Raw genomic sequence first — 22,177 nt, 5'->3', positions numbered from 1 at the left:
ATGTTGGTCTTTACTTGAAAGGAGAATGAATAAAGCAGTAGATAGATTTGCTAAAACTATCCAAGGCATTAGTCAAACCATAGTTGAAAGACTGTGAACATGTTTCAGGCCCTTTATCTAGGGTAAGAAGGTTCACTAGGCTAATATGGAGGGATTGTCATAGGAGGAGATATTGAATAGGTTGGGCCTGTACTCTTTGGAATTTAGAAGAATGAGGGGTGACCTTATTGAAGTAACTCTTAAGGATCTTGACTGGGTAGATGCAGAGAGATTGGTTGCCCTTTGGGGAGAGTCTAGGACCAGGGTGCACAATTTCACAATAAGGAATCTCACATTTAAGACATGAAGGGGAATTTCTTCTCTCAGAGGATACAGAATCTGTGGAATTATTTTTGGCAAAGCGCTGTCAAGGCTGGATTGTTAAATATATTCAAGGCTAAGAGATCATATTTTTAATCAGTAAGGGAATCAAGGGTTATATGGAAAAAGCAAGAACGTGGAGTTAAGAATTATCACATCAGTAATTAGCTGTGCACGGTATGGTGTAGATTTCTATTGAAACTTGACATATGTGAGTCTCAGATCACCTTAGCTCCATTTTTTAAAAAAAGGGCCTATTGAAATAATTATGAGTAAGTGGTGCACAGTCTGGAAGGAAAGATCACATCCAGAGTGAGACACAGCCTGAGTGAGTATATAGTTTGAGTAATTTGGAGGCAGTGTGGGAATTCAGTGGAGTGGGAACAGGTAGTTTTTGAGAGTTTTTTAAGTTCATAGTTTGTGAGATATATTTACAGGATAAATTGAAGCCCAGGATCAGGGGCCCAGCAGAAAAGGAAAGAGTGACAACACTGATAAACCATAAGTTCATCGGTTAATAACAACTACTACCTTGAGTATCCATATCGCTTATTTACAGATTGAAGGTAAATTGGGTGAAATATTTACAGGCTACAAATTAAAAGATTAGTAAGGAATTCTTAAAAATCAAATTAAGAACTGAGTAAAATTGATATGCCAGGCCAGGCAATGGACCCCATTGTGGTTCATCGTGACCACATCTGCAGCAAGTGTTGGCTCTGAGTTGGCTCAGAGTTGATGAGCTGCTGTCTGAGCTTGGAATGCTGTGGCACATCAGGGGGGAGGAGGGTTACCTGGACATTATGTTTCAGGAGGCAGTCACACTCCTGAGATTAACTACCTCAAATTTGGTCAGTGGTCAGGGACAAAAGTTGTGACTACAAATGAGGCAGGTGGAGGCATCCAAGAGGTAGTGCTGAAGGACCTTCAGCCCTTGAGCTCATCTAACAAGTTTAAGATTCTTGCTCTCTTTGTGCATGAGATGGGGGGAAGCTATAGGGAGGATGAGCAAGCTGGCCGTAGCACCATGGGATAGTGAGTCATTCAAGAGAGGTGACTAAAAAGACGTGCAATTGTAATCAGGGATAATTTAGTCAGGGGAATAGACATTGTTCTCTGTGGCTAGGATTAAGTATTCCGAAGGCCGTGTTACCTGCCTGGTGCCTGGGTTCAGGATATCTCACCTGGGATGCAGAGAAATTTGGAGTGGGAGGGGAAAGATCCAGTTGTCATAGTCCACACAGGTATCAACGATATAGATAGAAAGAGAAAAGTGGTTCTACTGAGGGAACATAAGCAGCTAATGGGCTAAATTAAAAAGCAGAACCAAAAAGGTAATAATGTCCGGATTATGACCTAAGCTACAAGCTAATTCACACAGAGTCAACAAGATTAAAGAGGTAAGTGCATGTCTCAAATATTGGTGTGGGAGAAACAGGTTTGGGTTCATTGGATATTGACACCAGTACTGGGAAAGGAGGGAACCGTTTCAATGAGATGGGCCCGACCTGAATCATGCTGGGACCAGAGTCCTGGTGAATCACATGACTACAAGATAAGACTTTAAACTAAATAGTCAGGTGGTGGGTTTAGTTGCATGGAAAGTGGTAAAGGGACTGAGGGCTCAGCAGAGGTTATTAAAATTTCCAGTAATAGCATAAACAGTATCAAAAAGGTCAGGAATCCAACTTCAGGCACATCACATAAGGGGACAACTATGAGAAGGGCCTGAGTGTGTTCTACTTAAATGCATTCAATACATTAAGTAAGGTAATTGAGCTTGTAATGCAGATTGAAATCAGCAAGTACAATGTTATTGGGTATCACAGAGACATGGCTGCAAAGCAATCAGGAATAGGAACTAAATAGCCAAGGATGTTCATCCTATCGAAAGGACAGGCAGATGGGCAGAGGCTGTGGGATTGCCTTGTTAATAAATAATGAAAGTAAATCAGTAGCAAGAAGTGACATAGAGTTGGAAGAGTTGGAATCTGTGTGGGTAGAGTATGAGCAACCTCAAAGGGAAAAGACCCTGATGGGAATTATGTACAAGTCTCCTAGCAGTGGTCAGGATATGGGACTGAAAATAAATCAGGAGATAAAAAAGCCTTGTCAGAAAGGCACTATTACGGTAATCACGGGAGAACTTCAATATGCAGGTAGACTGGGAAAATCAGGTTGACAGTGGATCTCAAGAAAAGGAATTTGTGGAATGTCTACAAGATGGTGTTTTGGAACAGCTTGTGGTTGAGCCCACCAGGGAACAGGCTATTCTGGGTTTGGTGATGTGTAATAAAGTACACTTGATTATGGAGCTTATGGTGAAGGACATCATTGGGGACAGTGACCACAATAGGATAGGATTCACCCCACAGTTTGAGAGGGATAAGCTGGAATTAGGTGTAATGGCATTACAATTGAATAAAGGTAACTACAAAGATGTGAGGGAGGAGCTAACCAGAGTTGATTGGAAGGGGAATCTAGTAGGGAAGACAGTGGAACCACAATGGCAGGAGTTTCTGAGGGTAATTTGGGAGGCAGCATACAATGTGGTGAGGTTTAGTGGGAAGCCTTTAAAAAACAGCAGATGACAACTTAAACAGCAATAATGGGGGAGAAGGTTAAATATGAGCGTAACCTAGTTCGTAACATAAAAGAAGATTACAAGCATTTTTTTCTTTGGTACATAAAACGCAAGAGTGGACACTGGGCCACTGGACCATGTTGAAATTGGAGAAGTAGCAATGAGCAACAATAAAATGGCAGAAGAACTGAATAGGTACTTTGTATCAGTCTTTACGGTTGAAGACACCAGCAGCATGCCAGAACTTCAAGAGAGTGAAGGTTACAGAGATAAGTGTAGTGGTCATCACTAAGAAAAAGGTGCTGGGGAAGCTGCAAGGTCTGAAGCGGTGGATAAACTCCCAGCCCACATGGACTATGCCCTAGAGTTCTGAAGGAGATATCTGAAGAGATTGTAGAGGCTTTGGTGGTGATCTTGCAAAAATTGCTGGAGTCAGGGAGGATCTCAGAGGACTGGAAAATGGCTAAATGTAACACCCATGTTTAAGGAGGGAAGGAGACAGAAGACAGGAAATTATAGGCCGGTTAGCTTTTCCTTGATCGTTGGTAAGATTTTATAGTCCATTATTAAGGAATGGTTTACAGATTCCTTGGAGATAGGAAAATAGGGCTGAGTCAGCAAGGCTTCATTCATGGGAGGTCATGCCTGCCAATTCTTTTAGAACTCTTTCAGGAGGCAATGGGCAAGTTAGATAAAGAAGAGCCAGTGGACATGATTTGGATTTCCTATCGAGCTTTGATAAGGAATTGTGCAAGAGGCTGCTCGATAAGACAAGAGCCTATGGTGTTACAGTCAAGGCACTGGCATAGATAGAGAATTCATTGACTAGCAGAAGGCAGCAAGTGGGGATAAAGAGGCCTTTTTAAGGATGGCAGCCAGGAACAAGTGGAGTTCTACAGGAGCCAATGTTAGGACCACAACTATTCATATTGTACATTAATGATCTGAATGAAGGAACTGAGGGCATTGTTGCTAAGTTTGCAGATGACACAAAGATAAGTGGAATGACAGGTGGTTTTGAGGAAGCAGGAGGCTCAAGAAGGACTTGGACAGGCTAGGAGAGGGAGCAATGAAATAGAAGATGGAATACAATGTGGGAAAGAGTGAGGTTATTCACTTTGAAAGGAAGAATAGAAACGTAGACTATTTACTAAATGGGGAAAGGCTTCTGCAATCTGAAGCACAAAGGCATTTAGAATTCTCATTCAGGATTCTCTTAATGCTGACATGCAGGTTCCATTGGCTGCAAGGAAGGCAAAAGCAACCTCCACAATCATTTCAAGAGGAATTGAATACAAAAGCAGAGATGTACCACTGAGGCTGTATAAGGCTCTGGTCAGACTGCATTTGGAATATTGTGAGCAGATTGGGCCCCATATCTATGGAAAAATATGCGGGCATTGGAGAGGGTCTTGAGGTGGTTTACAAGAATGACCCCAAAGATGAAGGAATTGTGATATGAGGAGTGGTTGAGGTCTCTGAGTCTGTACTCAATGGGGTTTAGAAGGTTGAGGGGGGGATCTGATCGAAAGTTACAGAATACTGAGAGGCCTGGATAGAGTGGATGTGGAGAAGATTTTTCCAATAGTAGGAGAGACTTGAACTCGAGGGAACAGCCTCAGATTGAAGGGACAACCTTGAGATGAGGAGAAATTTCTTCAGCCGGAGATTAGTGAATCTGTAGATCTATTTGTCAGAGAAGGCTATAGAGGCCAAGTCATTGAATGTATTTAAGCCAGACAAAGATAGGTTCTTGATTAAAAACAGGATCATGGGTTATGGGGAGAAGACAGGAGAATGGATTTGAGAAACATATCAGCCAAGATAGAGTGACAGAGTAGATTTGTTGGGCTGAATGGTCTAATTCTGCGCATATATCTTACCATCTTATGTTCTTATGATCACCTTGAATGGTGGAGCAGACTTGATGGTCTGAATGGCATATGTCTGTTACGTTTTCTAATGGAAAAGTGCAAACCCATCAAAGCTTCTTTACATTAATTTAATTCAGCAGAGAATCAGGATTCTGGAGTTCTTGCCATTTCATTGCCTCATTCTTGTTTGCCTAAATAATCCAGTCATCTCATAAACAAGAACAGAAAATCTCTTCTACAAGATGTTGTGCACGTGGACAAATTTCTAAAATTATCTTTCTGCAGGTAGGTGTGATCAGACTAATTTGAGAACAAGAGGAAATGATAATAACAGTCATACAGACAGTGGTTTAAGTGTACTCACAAAGACATCTGCCAACTTCCCCACTGATGAAAAGGAAGAGATAATCAATGAGGGAGAAAGATCATTCTCAGAGCCTGATCAGCACTGGAATCGTGATACTCACCCTTCAAGAGGTGATGTTCCTCACAAGGACCATTTTTTGGACAATCATAGAACACGGATCAGAGATGATGTTTTACCAGTGACTCCCAGCACACAACTTCAGGCTTTTGGAAGCAGCAGAGTGGTATGGAAAAATTACAATTTCCAGTTAAAGATTCAGAGATACAGTCTTGATTGTTCCTCTCACTGATTTCCTTTTATGTGAACTATGCATTAGCACAATCTCCTAACCATCATAAAAGTAGGAAATTGAAACATTACTATTATTTATCTGATATTATCTTTTCTTTCATAATTAATTTTGGCTGTTGCGATTATGAAGCTGTGAGTAACAACTTACAATTGTTTGCAGATTCCTCCCTCATCAATTCAGAGAAAGAATGGGGAGATTTTGTGGACAGTAAGTTTTTCTGGAAATATGTATACTTGTGTTGCGACATTTATTTTCAATGTAGTTTAACTGGTTAAGAATTACAACGTGGATATAACAGAGGGATTAAAGATGAACATTGCAAAAAGCGGCATGCAGATGATTTTAATTTTAAAAGGTTACCACTACTTTTTTTTGTTAGTACCATGGGATGGTGCCAATAAGAGTCAAAGAAAGAAAATTTCCTCAATTCTCTCAAACCAGAGAAAATCAGGCACCAGACTTGCTCCAAAAAGACCTCCCAGGTGAAGATGAAAGCACTCAATCATTCAGCAACAACGGTCAGGTAGATATTATCATTCCTTACAACTCCTGCCCAGATTAAGGGAGAATGATTCCCCAGAGTGATTTTTTTAAAGTTTGCTGTTCTTCTTTCCATTTTCATCTGTTAAAACAGAATTTATAGCATTTGTTAGCTTCTGTATAAAGGAGGAAAATATTCCTGTTTCTCCCTTGTGTACTTCCTTAATGAAAGGACTGTAGTCATGGCCCAGATTCATCAGGTGTATCTTTAAGTGGCAGATTTAGGCGACATGAAAGGTGCAGAATGTTTGTCTCTCTGTTTTGAGTGCTGTGGTATCCACAGAGGTAGAGACTCCAAACAGAGGAATTTCACAGGATCCACAGCCTCAGACAGAACACGCAAGCAATACAACTGTTCAATCCAGCCAAAGAGCATAAGTGGGTCCCAGCATGTAGAGCAGGGTGGGTTTATCATGAAAGAATGACACCTAACCTTTTTATTTTCTCATTGTTAATAATGACATTTCAATCTCCTGTGTTTGTGGACGAATGGAGGAAATGTGAGAAGCTGGGATACCATTCTTCATCTCAGCAAGCTGTAGAATTCCCAAACATTCCATCACAGTAAGCCCTGGGATGCACTCCTCGAGTCATAAGTGCTCATTAGTATCTAAGAAAGTGTAGAAGGGTCACAACTCCTAACAGTTTCCCAGGGTTTATGGCAGATGTTTACAGTGTATGCATCCTGGAAGTATCGCCAAGGTCATAGACCCACTCATTTTCAGGAATGTATAGTTTAAGCATCAACTCAAATACCCAACTTAGTTCTCCATTTCCAAATTTATATTTAAGATTGACATTCATTAGCAGCCATGTATAATGGGACCTCCAGCAGCAGATGGCAACGGAGAAGGTGGGCAGCCAGGACAGTGAAATAGATACACTCTGAGGAAATAAAGGGTGTCTTTGGGGAAGGTGATCACATAGAAAGAATGAACAGACAGATAAAGAATTCCTCAATCCAGTGTAAACCACAAGCTTTATTCCTTGTCTATATTTCCCTTGTTTAGCCTTAATTTCCCTTTATAATTGCAATGAACTGACGCCAATGGAATAAATAATTCCTCCTTCCTGATTTTTGGGCATTCCAGGTGTTCCAATCTCATGTTGTATATGTATGCTGAACCATTTTTGATAAAGTTTAGAAGAAAGTAAGAACTCTTCAGGTTGATTGGATTTTGGAATGGAAATGGGTTTCATAGTGACAATAATTGAAGCATTTTATTATCAGATGTCAAATGTGTAAATGAGGGACCAAGGACCAGTGCCGAACTGTATCATACATCAAAATGCAGGCAGGTGAGACTATTTTAATTTGGGAACATAGTTGGTGTGGACTAATTGGATTGAAGGGTCTGTTTCCATGCTGCATAACTCTATATAAAGTTACAGGTAGTATTCCTGCCCTACGCAGTATCACAGGTAACAGAGAAGTTGCGATTATTCACAAATAGAGCTTGAAGAATAAAAATCAAAAATTTGCATTGACGATCATTATCTAATGACAACCGACTGATGGAATGCATGTGTGTGTGTGCGCAAGTGTTTATGTGCGGAATAAATGAGGACAATATTAGATTGCAAGAAACCAGCTAGCAGAGCCCAGACAATGATAAATGTATTGGAACTTGACAGGAGGGCAGGAATAATTTTCTGGAAGAAGTCTAAGAAGATACTTATGGCCTTCACAAGGTTAGGTCGTTAGTTTCCAGCCATTTTCTAACACATCTATATTCCACTGAGTTGAATGGGGAGGCCATGTAGGTTTGTGCATAATGGTAATGATATAAGGAACTGGACAATGCTTAGTGGAATCCTGCATAAAATACTCACACCAGGGCAATCAATATTCATAACGGCTTCTTGAGTAAGGATGGTAAGTCTGAATTTGTAAAATCATAGATTCTCATGGCTTAGAAACACGCTATTCAGGCTTCTTATGTTTGTATTGGCTCTTTCAAGAACTTTGCAATTCACTCAGATCCCATGCAAAACCCTCCAAATTACTCCTATTCAATACATTTCCAATTAGCTTTCAGAAATTCTATTGGAATTTGCTACCTCTACCCTTTCAAGTTGTATGCTTCAGATTTTAACAGGTCTCGATGCAAAACTATTTCTCCAGATCCCCTTCTAATTCTTTTGCCAATTATTTTAAATCTCTGACATTTGATTATCAACCCATTTGCCAATGAAATCAATTTCTCTTTATCTATTCAATCAAATAATCTATAATTTTGTAAACCTCTATTGAATTTCTCCTCAATCTTCTCCATTGCATAATCCTAGGTTACCTAATTTCTCACCATAATAACCATCAATCCTGACATCATCGCTATTTCCACAAAGGTCTCGATATCCTTGTTAAAACAGGATACCCAGAAATATGAACAAAACTGCTGCTGAGGCTGAACTCTTGTTTTGTAAACATTCAGGACAGCATCATTGTTTCTTCTATTCAAGTACTGATTTACAAAGTCAAATATTCCATACACTTTCTTATTCACCTTATCAATTTACCTTGCTACTCTCGGCATTTGCAAACATGTGCCTTGAGATCTCTTTACTCTTTGCATCTAGTCAAAATAGTACCCCTTTTGTCATAAAAACTAAGATTGCTGGTGAAGCTCAGTGGATCTGGCAGCATCTTGGAAGGACAGCAGAGTTACCATTTCAAGTTTGGTGACACTTTATCAGTTTTGAAGAAGGGTCGTTGCTGAGTTTCACTAGCAATTTCTGCTTTTGTTTCCAATCTCTAGCATATACAGTTCTTTGTTTTATTTTACCTCTTGTGTTATATTACCTTCCCGTAAATCGACAGGTAGTTTCACACTATGACAGGTGAACATCAGTTCTAATGGATAAATGGGCTGCATAGAGCCAGTTGACTGTTTTATAGGGATATATTTTTGAAATGATAATGAATGTCAAAGAAAATGAAAGGTTGTTACAATTTTATGCCAGTGGATATGTAAATTCAAGTAGGAGGTGACAGCTTAGCGGTATTATCGCTGGACTGTTAATCCAGAGACCCAGATAACATTCCTGGGATCTGGATTTGAATCACACAACAGCAGATGATAGAATTGAATTCAATCAAAAAATCTGAAATTAACGATGATCATGAAACCATTGTTGATTGTCAGAAAAACCCATCTGATTTGCTAATGTCTTTAGGGAAGGAAACTGCCGTCTTTACCTGGTCTGGCCTACATGTGACCCCAGATCCTTGGCAATGTGGTTGACTTTTAACTGCCTTCTGGCAATTAGGGGCAGGCAAAGAGTGCTGGCCCAATCTGGCAACATCCTCATGCCATGAATGATTTTTTTAAAAAAAGGAACAATGCATCTTATCTGGGTGACGCAATCTCCCCCACTGGCTGAAAAGTGGGCAGGAACGTCTTCCCTTCTTGAGAAAATCCACCGGTATTAAGTGGCAAGTGGCAAGCCTCTCCAGGATCAAGGGCACTGGGGACAGATTTCCCACTAACCAAAATTGCAGCCAATCAGAGACCTGCAGCCACCAGTTGCAGGCTGTGTCACTGGGAGAGTAGAGGCATTATCAGGCAATGCATACAAGAGAGTCTTAGGATTACTGAATAACTAATGCTACAGGTGAACAAGCACAGAGCAAGGGTCATGGAGTAGAGGAGGGAGAATCCGTAACAAGAGCAGGAGAGGTGACTCTCAGTGGGCAACTCCCTTCCCTCCCTGATGCTGGGCCCATTGATCAGGCACAGATAAACCCCGTCTTGGTTCCCCACAAGCAGCCTTGACAAGTCTTGCCTTCTGGGTTTTCCACAAGGTGGCTGGCCAACAAGTCTCTGGTTCAATTTCAGAAGTGGCAGGATGAGGTCCTTAAATGAGTATTAATTATCCACTCAAAGGTCTCAGTTGGTGGTGGGGTGGGGATTGCTTTCCATGACCCTTCCTGCCATGGATTTAATTGGGGCAGAGGTGAGAACATTGTCGGATTCCCAACCGTTACCCCTCCAGCACATGAAACGCACCTACCTCCAAGCTCCCCTTCAGGGAGGGCATTTTTACCAACATCGGCATTAAGCAGTGGTAATTTCCATTTGATAGTAATAGAAAGGTTTTTTTTGTATTATCTTCCTGTTGTTGTCCATGTCCCATGAAAGCTTAAACCACAGTGTAACTCTACTGAGCTAGCAGCCCTTAGTACCTTACCAAACATAATCATGCCCTACATTTGAGGCCAGGACAGTAAACATTGAAACCACAAAGTATATCATGACTAAACCTGGCTGTCTTCTTATTTAATGTCCAAGTACTCAGTTTCCAGTAAGCGTCATTAGATCGTAATCAGGATGGGAACATGACTGTTTTTTCCCCTCCTTAGCTGAGAGGCCCTGTATCTAATTATTGTTCCTTGCCCTGTGCTCTGATTGAGATCCACTAACTCAGAACAGAAGGAAGGATTAAACCTGGTGTAATGTTCATTTCCTGCATGTGTTCTGCATATCTCTCAGTACTTATAGTTTTAAAAAATGTTCATGAAGTATACAGTTGTGGTTTACATCAGATTCAAGGAGATTTCAATTAATTTTATTTGAACACTGCAACATATTTGAAACAAATGTTAAGCAGCAATTACAATTTTACATACTTACAGGCAAATCAACAAATGGAATGTCCTTCAGGCTGGACCCAGCACAAGAAACATTGTTATATTCTGAATCCTGTGAGAAATACAACCTGGGAAGGAGCTGAAATGGCCTGTAGGCAAATGTGAGCAATTCCTGTCAACTGGCAAATAAAGATCCACTCAGTGAAGTACATTTCAAAACCTCCAAGACATCTACTTAAGACAATCAACAATAAGAAAGCCAAGAATTGTTCTTTCAAGAGTAATGGGCAGGCCTAATTCAAGAGACCTAATCAGTTTTCAGCAGGAACTGCTTTCCTATGACCAATACTAGAGCTCATGAATGGCTTTTGAGTTCAAAATAAGCTGCTGTTGTCACACAAGTTTTATTTAATAATACATATAATTAATATATAAAATTAATTTATAGTAAATGGTCATGTTGAAATGTTTTGTATCATACTTCTGGCCTATATTTAACTAACCGCTTGGCTAGTGAATTAATAACATTGTTATGAAGCAATCTGTAACCCATTTCATATTTTCCTAACCCTAGTAACTGATTTAATTGTTTTATCCTGGGTTGGTGTACTACAACTCATATCTTGATTAAAGAGGCAAGATATATAATTTGGGATATCACCAACATTTGAAATAAGTAGGACAGAAACTTAGATAAAGCAAAGTATCATATCTGAGAGAAGCCGAGTTTGGATTTTGAAAACTGTTAGATTGTAGAAGGATGAAAAATTGAATGAGCTTAGAACTTAGCTTGAGCTTAAGGTGGATGAGCTTAGTTTGTATATCATTATAAAGAATTAATTAAAATAGAGATGATGTGAAGGCCTTGATTTCAGCATAGTGAGGTTCGATGAGAAAGAGGAAGTAATGATATATTTGAAAATGTAGTCTGAGCAATGTGAAGTACTCGGAAAATGGCCACTTATTTAACAGGATGCTGAAATTACAGCAGTCAACATGAGAGGGGACACTTTGTCCTCAGGACCAGGCATTAGAGGTTCAGGTCCCACTCCGGAGACCTGAGTACAAAATCCAGAGTGGCACTCCAGTGCAGCACTGAGAAAACACTGGATGACTCGAGATGCAATCTTTCAGTTGAACCCTCAACTAATGTCGTTAAAACAAGTTGCTTTGCTGTTATCGCATGAGAACTTTGCTGCATATGTTTTGTTTGCTGCATTTCTGATGTTACAACAGTGAAGCAATTAGAAGTACTTAACTGGCTTTCAAGCACTTTCGGATATCTTGGGGTTATGAATGCACTTATATGAATTAAAGCCATCCAAATATTTATTTTCAAACTGATACAGAATATAGCATAAGCAAATAATCAATATAGGAAAACACTTTGCCTAATATCATCCACTGTTTATCCCTGATAATTATTTTAACATTGTCAAAATGTGTATTCTAATATGTTGAATGGTTATTTTTCAAGATTGGGATGATAATTAATTCTTGTTATTGTCTGTGTATAGGCTTCATGCTAATTTAGTCAGTGTACATTCCAAAAAGGAACTGAAATGGCTTTGGAACTTTGCCAGAAGACAGTCATTTTGGATTGGTATGTATATGGGGAGAAATTCAGAAACTGTGATCCATAAACCAATAATGCATTCTTCCTAAGGTTAAAAACACAGTACATTGAAGTAACGGCATTTGAATTTGTCTGTGGGTGGACTTCTGATGTCAAATGTTAAATGTTTGGTTACTTATTAAATTTTGGAGCATTTGTGACCAAAGCCATAGATTAAATGTTAACTCTGTCACATACTATGCACGTACCTCAGATATTACCTTACAGTAAAGGGTCCACTCAAAATTAATCAATTTATGACATAGAAAGAAAATAAGCGTGGCACTTTTGATGGATGCAGCGGTAGATTTGATAATACAGATAAGGGAAATGGCAGATAATTCAAATCCCAAAGAAAACAAGGTGTAGAGCTGGATGAACACAGCAGACCAAGCAGCATCTTAGGAGTAGGAAAGCCGACGTTTCGGGCCTTGACCCTTCATCAGAAATGGGGGAGGGGAAGGGGGTTCTGAAATAAATAGGGAGAGAGGGGGAGGTGAATAGAGGATAAGGTAAGTGGAGAGGAGACAGACAAGTCAAAGAGGCGGGGATGGAGCCAGTAAAGGTGAGTGTAGGTGTGGAGGGAGGGAGGAGATAGGTCAGTCCAGGTAGGATGGACAGATCAAGGGACAGGATGAGGTTAGTGGGTAGGAAATGGGGGTGCATCTTGAGGTATGAGGGTTGGATAGGTGAGGGGAAGAACAGGTTAGGGAAGCGGAGACAGGCTGGGCTGGTTTTGGGATGCGGTAGGGGAAGGGGAGATTTTGAACGTTGTGAAATCCACATTGATACCATTGGGCTGCAGGGTTCCCAAGGGGAATATGAGTTGCTGTTCCTGCAACCTTCGGGTGGCATTGTTGTGGCACTGCAGGAGGCCCAGGATGGACATGTTGTCTGAGGAGTGGGAGGGGAAGCTGAAATGGTTCACGACTGGGAGGTGCAGTTGTTTATTGAGAACCGAGCATGGGTGTTCTGCAAAGTGGTCCCCAAGCCTCCGCTTGGTTTCCCCAATGTAGAGGAGGCCACAACAGGTACAGCAGATGCAGTATACCACATTGGCAGATGTGCAGGTGAACATCTGCTTGATGTGGAAAGTATTCTTGGGGGCTGGAATGGGGGTGAGGGAGGTGTGCGGGCAGGTGTAGCACTTCCTGCAGTTGCAGGGAAAAGTGCTGGAACTGGAGGGGAGTGTAGAGCGGACAAGGTGGGGGGGTGGTGATTCCTTTTTGGTTGTTATTGCGGGTACGGGATGTGAGGGCTGAGTTGCGGGAAATGTGGGAGACACGGTCAAGGGTGTTCTCAATCATTGAGGGGGAGAGGTTGCGGTCCTTGAAAAACGAGGACAGCTGAGATGTACAGGAGTGGAATGCCTCATCCTGGGAGCCAATGCGGCAGAAACAAAGGAATTGGGAATAGGAGATGGCATTTTGCAGGAAGGTGGGTGGGAGGAGGTGTATTCTAGGTAGCAATGGGAGTCGGTAGGCTTGAAATAGATATCAGTTTCCAGGTGATTGCCAGAGATGGAAACAAAGATGTCCAGGAAGGTGAGAGAGGTGTTAGAGATAGTCCAGGTGAACTTAAGGTTGGGGTTGAAGGTGTTGGTGAAGTGGATGAACTGTTCGAGCTCCTCGTGGGAGCATGAGGCAGCGCCGGTACAGTCATCAATGTAACGGACGAAGAGGTAGGGTTTAGGGCCAGTGTAGGTGTGGAAGAAGGATTTTCCTCGTAGCCTACAAAGAGGCAGGCATAGCTTGGGGCCATGCAGGTACCCAGGGCCACCCTCTTTGACTGTCGGAAATGGGAGGAATCAAAAGAGAAGTTGTTGAGTGTGACAATGAGTTTGGCTAAGCAGATGAGGGTGTTGGTGGAGGGGGACTGGTTCAGGCCTGCAGGACAGGAAGAAGCAGAGGGCCTTTCTGCTATCTGCATGGAGAATGCAGGTATATAGGGACTGGATGTCCATAGTAAAAATGAGGTGTTGGGGACCAGGGAATTGGAAGTTCTGGAGGAGGTGGAGGGCGTGGGTGGTGTCACGGATGCGGGTTGGGAGTTCCTGGACCGAGGGGGAGAAAATGGAGTTGAGATAGATGGAGATAAGTTCGGTGGTGCAGGAACAGGTGGAGACAATGGGTCAACCAGGGCAGTCAGGTTTGTGGATTTTGGGAAGTAGATAGAAGCGGGCGATGCGGGGTTGGGGAACGAAGAGGTTGGAGGCTGTGGGTGGGATGTCACCTGAGTTGGTGAGATTGTGGATGGTTTGGGGGATGATGGTTTGGTCCTCAGGTGTGGGGCCATGATCCAGGGGGTGGAAGGAGGAGGTGTCAGAGAGTTGGCGCCTGGCCTCAGCGATGTAGTGGTCAGTGCGTCACACTACAACCGTGCCTCCCTTTCATAAGCTTTCACAAGCTTCAAAATCTCCCCTCCCCCTACCGCATCCCAAAACCAGCCAAACTCGTCCCCCGCCTCCCTAACCTGTTCTTCCTCTCACCTATCCCCCCCTCCCACCTCAAGCCGCACCCCCATTTCCGAGGTACTAACCTCATCCCGCCCCCCTTAACCTGTCCATCCTCCCTGGACTGACCTATCTTCTCCCTCCCTCCCCACCTACACTCACCTTTCTAGCTTCTTCCCCACCTCTTTGACTTGTCTGTCTCCTCTCCACCTATCTTCTCCTCTATCCACCTTCAATCTGTCTCCCCCTCTCTCTCTATTTATTTCAGAACTCCCTTCCCCTTCCCCATTTCTGAAGAAGGGTCTAGGCCCGAAACATCAGCTTTCCTGCTCCTCTGATGCTGCTTGGCCTGCTGTGTTCATCCAGCTCCACACCTTGTTATCTCGGATTCTCCAGCATCTGCAGTTCCTATTATCTCAAATCCCAAACATATCAGATTAGCAAGGTACCAATGGGAATTGTGGAAAAAGTTCAAGGGGGAAAGGGTCAGTGGACAGAGAGTATGGAAAGTGCCAGGAATCTAACTTCAGGCACAGCAAATAAGGGGATAACTATGAGAAGGAAGGTAGTCAACAAAGGACTAGGGTGTTGTGCTTAAATGCACGCAGTATGCAAAACGAGGTAGTTGAGCTTGTAGCATTGATTGAAATTGGTAGGTACGATGTTGTAGGTATCACTGACTTGGCTACAAAGAGATCAGGGCTGGGAACTAAATATCCAAGGACACATGCCCTATCGAAATAAAATGTGCTGTCATCTCCATTAGTAAAGTCATGAAAAGAATAGGTTTAAGAGTGAATGACATCATCCATCCTAATTCCCATTTATTGCTCCTCAAATTGTACACAGTTATGAGGGTTTGTGTAAAACAAACCTTGCAACCAGCAGTAAATGATTAAGGTGGATGTTAGGGTCAGTTTACTCAGTTGGCTAGATGGATGGTTTGCAGTGCAAAACAACACCAACCGTACGGGTTCAATTCCTCAGTGGCTGAGGTTACCATGAAGGACTGTCCCCCACATTTCGCTTTGCCTTAGGGTGTGTGACCCTCAGGTTAACTGTTGTCTCTCTCCAATGAGAGAGCAGCCCTATCGTTTTGGAAGTACTGTGGTGACTTTTACCTTTAATCTCTTAAAACTGCGCATTCAACAAATACACAATTTTTGGCATGTATTTTTATTGTTAACCTTCAACTTTTTAAGCACATTTAGGGGATGCAGGCTTCAATTTGGGGTATTTTGGAAATTGGCAGTGAATCATTTTTAAGAAAAGTCACCTTTGGTTTTGGAATGAAATGGAGCAGCGTACTAATAAATAATGGTCATGCTTAAGAATACATGAGTGTCTCACATTGTAAGTACTTGTAATTCAGCTTCTGTAATGGTATGATAACTGATCAAGTTCATAATTATTACTTAATTTGCTGAAGAGCAATGTCCATATTAAGTCAAATCTGGATTGCGGTGTACACATTGGCAAGGTAGTTGTATTATTTTTAAACACTTCTCTTGCAGGTTTAGTAGAAGAGACTGGTTCTGGAAAGTGGGCATGGACTAATGGAAGACCAGTAACCTTTACTAACTGGAAGAAAAATGAACCTTCAATAAGGCGAAGCATTCAGCATAGATGCACTCTTGTCCAGGGTAGAGGCAAATGGGTGACTAAACAATGTGATGAAGAAAAGGATAGGTACATCTGCTGTACTTCTGTATCAAGACCTTAACTATCCCACCTTAAAAATGGGTCATGTGTTTACAAATGTCAGAGCAAATGCTTCAAAAATACAAGATTCAGAATCACTGACTGCCTTTATATGCAAATGATGACAAGCTTAAATATTCCTTTCAGGTACTTTGCCACCGACATAATTGCCAGCCAGCTGCTCCACCGGAAAACACAGACTCTATTGTCTATACCCTGTAGAATGACTCATTGTTAAGCACTAAAAAAAATGTACTTTATATGTGTGTTAAATTTCAGTGGTGAATGATAAATCCTATTGCTGATCTTAAATGCGAGTAAAAGATGCCTGAAAGTAGAGTTCCTAAAAAAAAATTAGAAGCCATCTTTCAGATACAAGTAGGGTACAAAATAATGACCTTCACAAGAAAAATAACACAATTTGTGGTAAGCTCAATGTTGCACATTAATCAGTAATTTTTTTTTTCATTTTTCACTGTACTATTTCATCTTCTCTTCACATTAATAATCATGGGTTAATTGAATTGCTGTGGACGGTGTGTTGCAACATTGTCAATTTGTGGAAAATTATTCTTTCTGTTTGGTATTTTCAGTAAAATCACAAATACTTGGTAAAGGAATGAATTTATGCCTTAATTTGAACCAACAACCACAGGACTCATTTATAAATATATTCACAATATTGCTACACACAGTGATGAAATAATTCTGACCCATTTATGCAATTTCAACTTAAACATCAGATTCTCATGACTGGAATTTTCCTCATTCTTCTTACGCTGTTACTTCACAATTAACAAGAAGTAAATAGAATCAAGTATTAACCACAGTTTTACATTAAAAATCCATTGCTGTTGATATTGCAGCTTCTGCCAACAACACTTCAGAGAAATTATCAATGAAACTATGGCATGTGTGAAATTATTACTTATCAGCACGATTGAGAGTTTTTCCATTGTGGCAATCACAGGAAGTACATAATTTCCTTGTATCTTGCTAAATCAAAATTTATCTCATGGAATTCAACTTCAATTAGTCTTCTCAGTCTACACACATTATGTAATAACAACACATTATTTCCTCAATGAATAAAATAGTAATGTGCATCACTAGTACATTTTTGCCTTTATTTGCTTCAGACAAGCATCTTATACTGTACTTGATTTTAAAATTCTCTCAGACCATGCTACTTCAAATCAGATTGGCATATTCAAAAGAGCTTCAATATATGTTAGTAAAAGGCTTGTATGCTGTAGCATGTATAATCATTTATAATATTATGATTTTTTAAAAATAGTTGTGCAGAAATGTATACCCTATAGTGAAAGAAATAAAGCATTTTTGATTGAAAATGCTGTCCAAGAAAATTAAAATTTAAATTCTCATTTAGATTGCATGAATGATAACATAGCAAACTATATGTGAACTTGTCCGATTATTTTCCTACAATATAACTACATTTCCATTGATATTATGTGTGATGTTTTCAGTCTTTTCGTAGTAAATAAAATAGTTCCAATCATTATTTTCAAAAAGTTTTGAATTTCTGTGCCATGAATTGTCAAATGCTCTTTGAGATTCATAATGTATCAAAATGGATTAAACAATTTAAAAATCATACCTATTCATGTCTTTAGATGTAGTCTTTGTTTAGGTACAACTATTCTGAGACCAGGAAGAGAGTTGGCGTACAGACCATTGTTAAAGGGATGTGCACTGTTATGTTACGCTTATGAATAATGCATCAATTGCCCTTCTATATTGTTGGGAAAGGTGTACATTCTTTTGCTTCCAAAATTCTTCATACGTTCTTCAAACCATTAGTGATGACAAAAGAAAACTGGTCAATTAGGAGCATTTGTTGCATTGCTCAGAATTTTGGTGCTAATTGTTTTGGATATTAATGTGAGCCTTTCCGAATAAGAACTGAAGGATATAAAGAATGCTTTCCAACTGTAGGCAGTGAATGATATCAATGCAAACAAAGTGGACATACTCACGATAATTAATATAGTGCCAGCTAGCCCATGAACAGAGCCACCAGGCATCAGCAACAAGTTGAGGGACAAGAGTCAGTCTCAGAGGTCTGAAAACCCTGATTTGCATAATCCTCACGTCTGCTGTGGTATACCAATAATGATTGAGTAATGTTTAATATTTAAGTTGTTCAGCAATTCCTGTTTTTGTTTCAGATTTCGAGCAACTGCAGTTGTTCCAGATTTTTTAAGTACTTACCACTCCCTAAGTTTAAATCTACCTAATACATTTCATGATTTTATATTCACCCATTTTGTTTTTAAAAGTTATGAGACATGCTCCCCTGACGTTGCAAGGATGATGGAGGATATCAGCTCAAAATTTTAAGTTGTTTGGGAAACTGAAGAGATTGGGTATAACACTGGTTTTATGCAATGTCTCATTTCAATCCTCATGGAATTAGATGGTGGAGGTCTCCCTTGAGGGTAGGTGCTGGCATGGACTGGGTCAGAAAGACACATTCTGAACTTTGTATTCCTTTATTTTTCTACTTTCTACCTATGACCTATAATGCTGGACCATTGATTTCTTTACTTTTGTAATTTTTTTTTGTTTCCTTGGAAATTGATCCTAAGTATCTGTACCTAGGCACGATTGTACGGAAGGTGGCACTGTAATGCAACAACTGTAAACTTTTTACTATACTCATTTAAGTACATGTGACAATAAAGCTAATTCAATTCAGCAACTTTGGACAAAGTGTAAAATCAGCAATGGAACCAATTTCAAGTGGCTTTCCTGTCAAACAAATTAGTTAAAATATTATTTCTGCCCTCTTCTATTTTCACGTGATATAAATGGAAGATTTATTGCAAGCTAATTTTGGAAATTGCATAATGCCTTTATGTACACGCAAGGTACAGAGCTAAAGCACACCAACCTAAACAGAATATTATCACCTGACTATCGCATTATTTTGGGGAGTGGGGAAGGAATATAATTGTTTACTGTCTTGCAGCACCTTCTGGGGCTTTGCTCTCATGCAGGAAGCGTTACTTGTGTTACATTTGTCCAATAGGTATCATGTTTTGCTTTAAGGGGATAATTTTCCAAGTTAGCACCATCAGTAGGGAACCTTGCCCAGCAGCTGGGCATATTAGAAAATCATTGGCAATGTGGCCCCAGTGTTACAAATGTGTTTCCAGCAGGCAAGGTTGCCCACTAGTGGCACAAATTCAGAAACATTGGCAAGCATTTGGAAATGGAGAAACTCTGAATACCTGATCAAATTTGCAGTCCCAATTTCAAATGGATTGACATGATGATGTGTTGCTATGGGACAGGTATAGCTACCATAAAATGAAAAAGTGTTCACATAGTCAAGACATGAATGGAATATCACTCAAATATGAGGTTTTCTGATTAGCTGTCTCACATTTATGTTTATTTTAAAAGCTAAAGTATGGAACAGATAGCACATCATTCCAGCACAACAAAGGAACCAGTGCCTAGGGAAATCATTTTTGAAGGCTTTGATTTTAAGTAGGTTGGGGGTGTCTGTAAGCTGGTTAGTATAGAAGTACAGTAATCACTGGGAGGTGGGACTGAACCTGCAGCCTTGAGGTTCTGGGTTCAAATGTTTTCAGTTTTCAAGCTGTGAAATTCCTTTCTTTTTAAAAAATCTGGTTATCTATTGGGTCAGCAACAGAAAAAAAAGGCAATGAAAAGCTGTAAAACACAGTTCGCTGATGCCTCCCCAGGAAGGAACTTGCCATTATTCACTCTGTTGTAAATCTGTGCGATTTACTGTATATGTCCTCAGGGCACCTCGGGATAGGCAATAAATATATACTGCTTTCCCAATGTTGCTCACATTCATCCAAAAATGTAACACATTTATCTATTTTTCTGCTGAAGATGCAGCCACAAGATCTGGGAGATTGCCAGTTTGTTGTACCGCATGACGAGCAACTGCCTTACAAGCAGATGTCGACCCTTTAACACTAACTTGCTCACTGATTTGTTCCTTTAAACTGTGTATTCTTTGAACTGGTGTCTCCTGTTAAACTGTGATTCTTCATGTTGTCTCTGAACATTATTTCAAGCAACATTTCAAATTCAGTCATGAGACTTGATTTCCCATGCACAAAGCAATGTTGACTATCGATAATCAGTGCTTGCCTTTCCAAATACATGTTAATCCTGTCTCTCAGGATTCTGTCCAACAACTTGTCCACCACCAATGTCAGGCTCACCAGCAGATAGTTCCCCGGCTTTTCCTACCGGCTTTTGCAACTGTGGCATTACATTAGCCAACCTCCAATCTTCTGGCACCTCACCTGTGGCCGGGGCTTTTGAAGAAGCAACAAAGAGGACTGATGAGGGCAGAGTGGTGGGCGTGATCTACATGGACATCAGTAAGGCATTTGATGAGGTTCCTCATAGTAGACTGGTCAGCAAGGTTAGACCATAGGAATGGAGGGAGAACCAGCCATTTAGATATAGAACCAGCTCGAAGGTAGAAGACGGAGGGTGCTGGTGGAGGGTTGCTTTTCAGGCTGAAAGCCTGTGACCAGTGACATGCCATGAGGATCAGTGCTGGGCCCACTGTTTTTTGTCATTTATATAAATGATTTGGATGTGAATGTAGGAGGTATGGTTAGGGAGTTTGCCGATGACACCAAAATTAGAGGTGTAGTGGACAATGAAGGAAGTCACCTCAGATTGCAATGGAGATCAGATGGGCTGATGGGTCAAGGATTAGCAGAAGGAGCTTAATTTAGATAAATTTGAGGTGCTGCATTTTGGAAAGGCAGATCAGGGCAGGACTTATACACTTAATGGTAAGGTCCTGCAGAGTGTTACTAACAAAGAGACCTTGGAGTGCAGGCTCATACTGGAAAGTGGAGTTGCAGGTAGACAGCATAGTGAAGAAGGTGTTGGTATGTTTGCCTTTATTGGCCAGTGTATTTGAGTATAGGAGTTGGGAGGTCACTTTACGGCTGTACAAGACATTAGTAATGTGATTATTGGAATACTGTGTGCAATTCTGGTTTCCCTCTTACAGGAAGGATGTTGTGAATCTTGACAGGGTTCAGAAAAGATTTATAAGAATGTTGCCAGAGTTGGAGGGTTTGACTATATGGAGAGGCTGAATAGTCTGCGCCTATCTTGTCTGGAGTATCAGAGTCTAAGGGGTGACTTTACCCAGGTTTATAAAATCATGAGGCGCATGGCTAGAGTAAATAGACAAGATCTTTTCTCTGGGGTGGGGGTTTAAGATGAGAGTGGAAAGATTTAAAAGGGACTTAAGTGGCAACAGTTTCATGCAAAGGATTGTGCGTGTATGGAATGAGCTGCCAGAGGAAATGGTGGAAGATGGTACAAGTACAAAATTTAAAGGCATCAGGATGGGTATGTGAATAGGAAGGGTTTAGTTGGATATGTGTAACATACTGGCAAATGGGACTAGTTTTATTTAGAATATCTGGTCGGCATGGACAAGTTGGACCGAAGGGTTTGCTACCAGACTGTATATCCCTATGACTCTATGACAATCAATCAGAGAAATATAAGGTGGATTTTAATGACTGAGGGCAACATACATCCAACAATTGCCCCGATGACCAGGTACAGGCAGACTCCTCAACCTTCCATTAAAATACTAGAAGTAAAATGATAGTATGGAAAATGGTAATTACCGCAGTACAATTTTTACTCTTTTGTATTGTTTATATCAGATGAAAGGAATTAACATCATCTGTCACTACTTTGTTTAATCACAGGCTCAATCATATCCCTTTTTTTAAACCAAGGGCTAGTTC

General features: G+C 40.7%; 1 protein-coding gene across 7 annotated transcripts in view; it reads left to right on the top strand.

Moving 5' to 3' along the window:
* Nucleotides 1-17,915, top strand: part of frem1b (Fras1 related extracellular matrix 1b) — a 254,064-nt gene extending 236,149 nt beyond the window's left edge. For 6 of the 7 annotated variants that reach the window (XM_059647910.1, XM_048539868.2, XM_059647909.1 and 3 more), the window contains 6 exons: nt 5,104-5,408; nt 5,637-5,684; nt 5,857-6,000; nt 10,654-10,769; nt 12,126-12,211; nt 16,190-17,914. In XM_059647910.1, the coding sequence (XP_059503893.1) occupies nt 5,104-5,408; nt 5,637-5,684; nt 5,857-6,000; nt 10,654-10,769; nt 12,126-12,211; nt 16,190-16,398 (908 nt within the window). In that variant the 3' untranslated portion in view covers nt 16,399-17,914. Of the gene's footprint in view, nt 1-5,103; nt 5,409-5,636; nt 5,685-5,856; nt 6,001-10,653; nt 10,770-12,125; nt 12,212-16,189 lie in introns of all 7 variants that reach the window. The other variant, XM_048539869.2, reaches the window with a different exon arrangement.
* Nucleotides 17,916-22,177: the final 4,262 nt, after the last annotated feature.

Source organism: Stegostoma tigrinum, chromosome 8 (genome assembly GCF_030684315.1).
Source record: "Stegostoma tigrinum isolate sSteTig4 chromosome 8, sSteTig4.hap1, whole genome shotgun sequence".
Taxonomy (NCBI): Eukaryota; Metazoa; Chordata; class Chondrichthyes; order Orectolobiformes; family Stegostomatidae; genus Stegostoma; species Stegostoma tigrinum.
The sequence above is the reverse complement of the archived record's forward strand: the minus strand, read 5'-3'. Positions and strand labels throughout refer to the sequence as shown.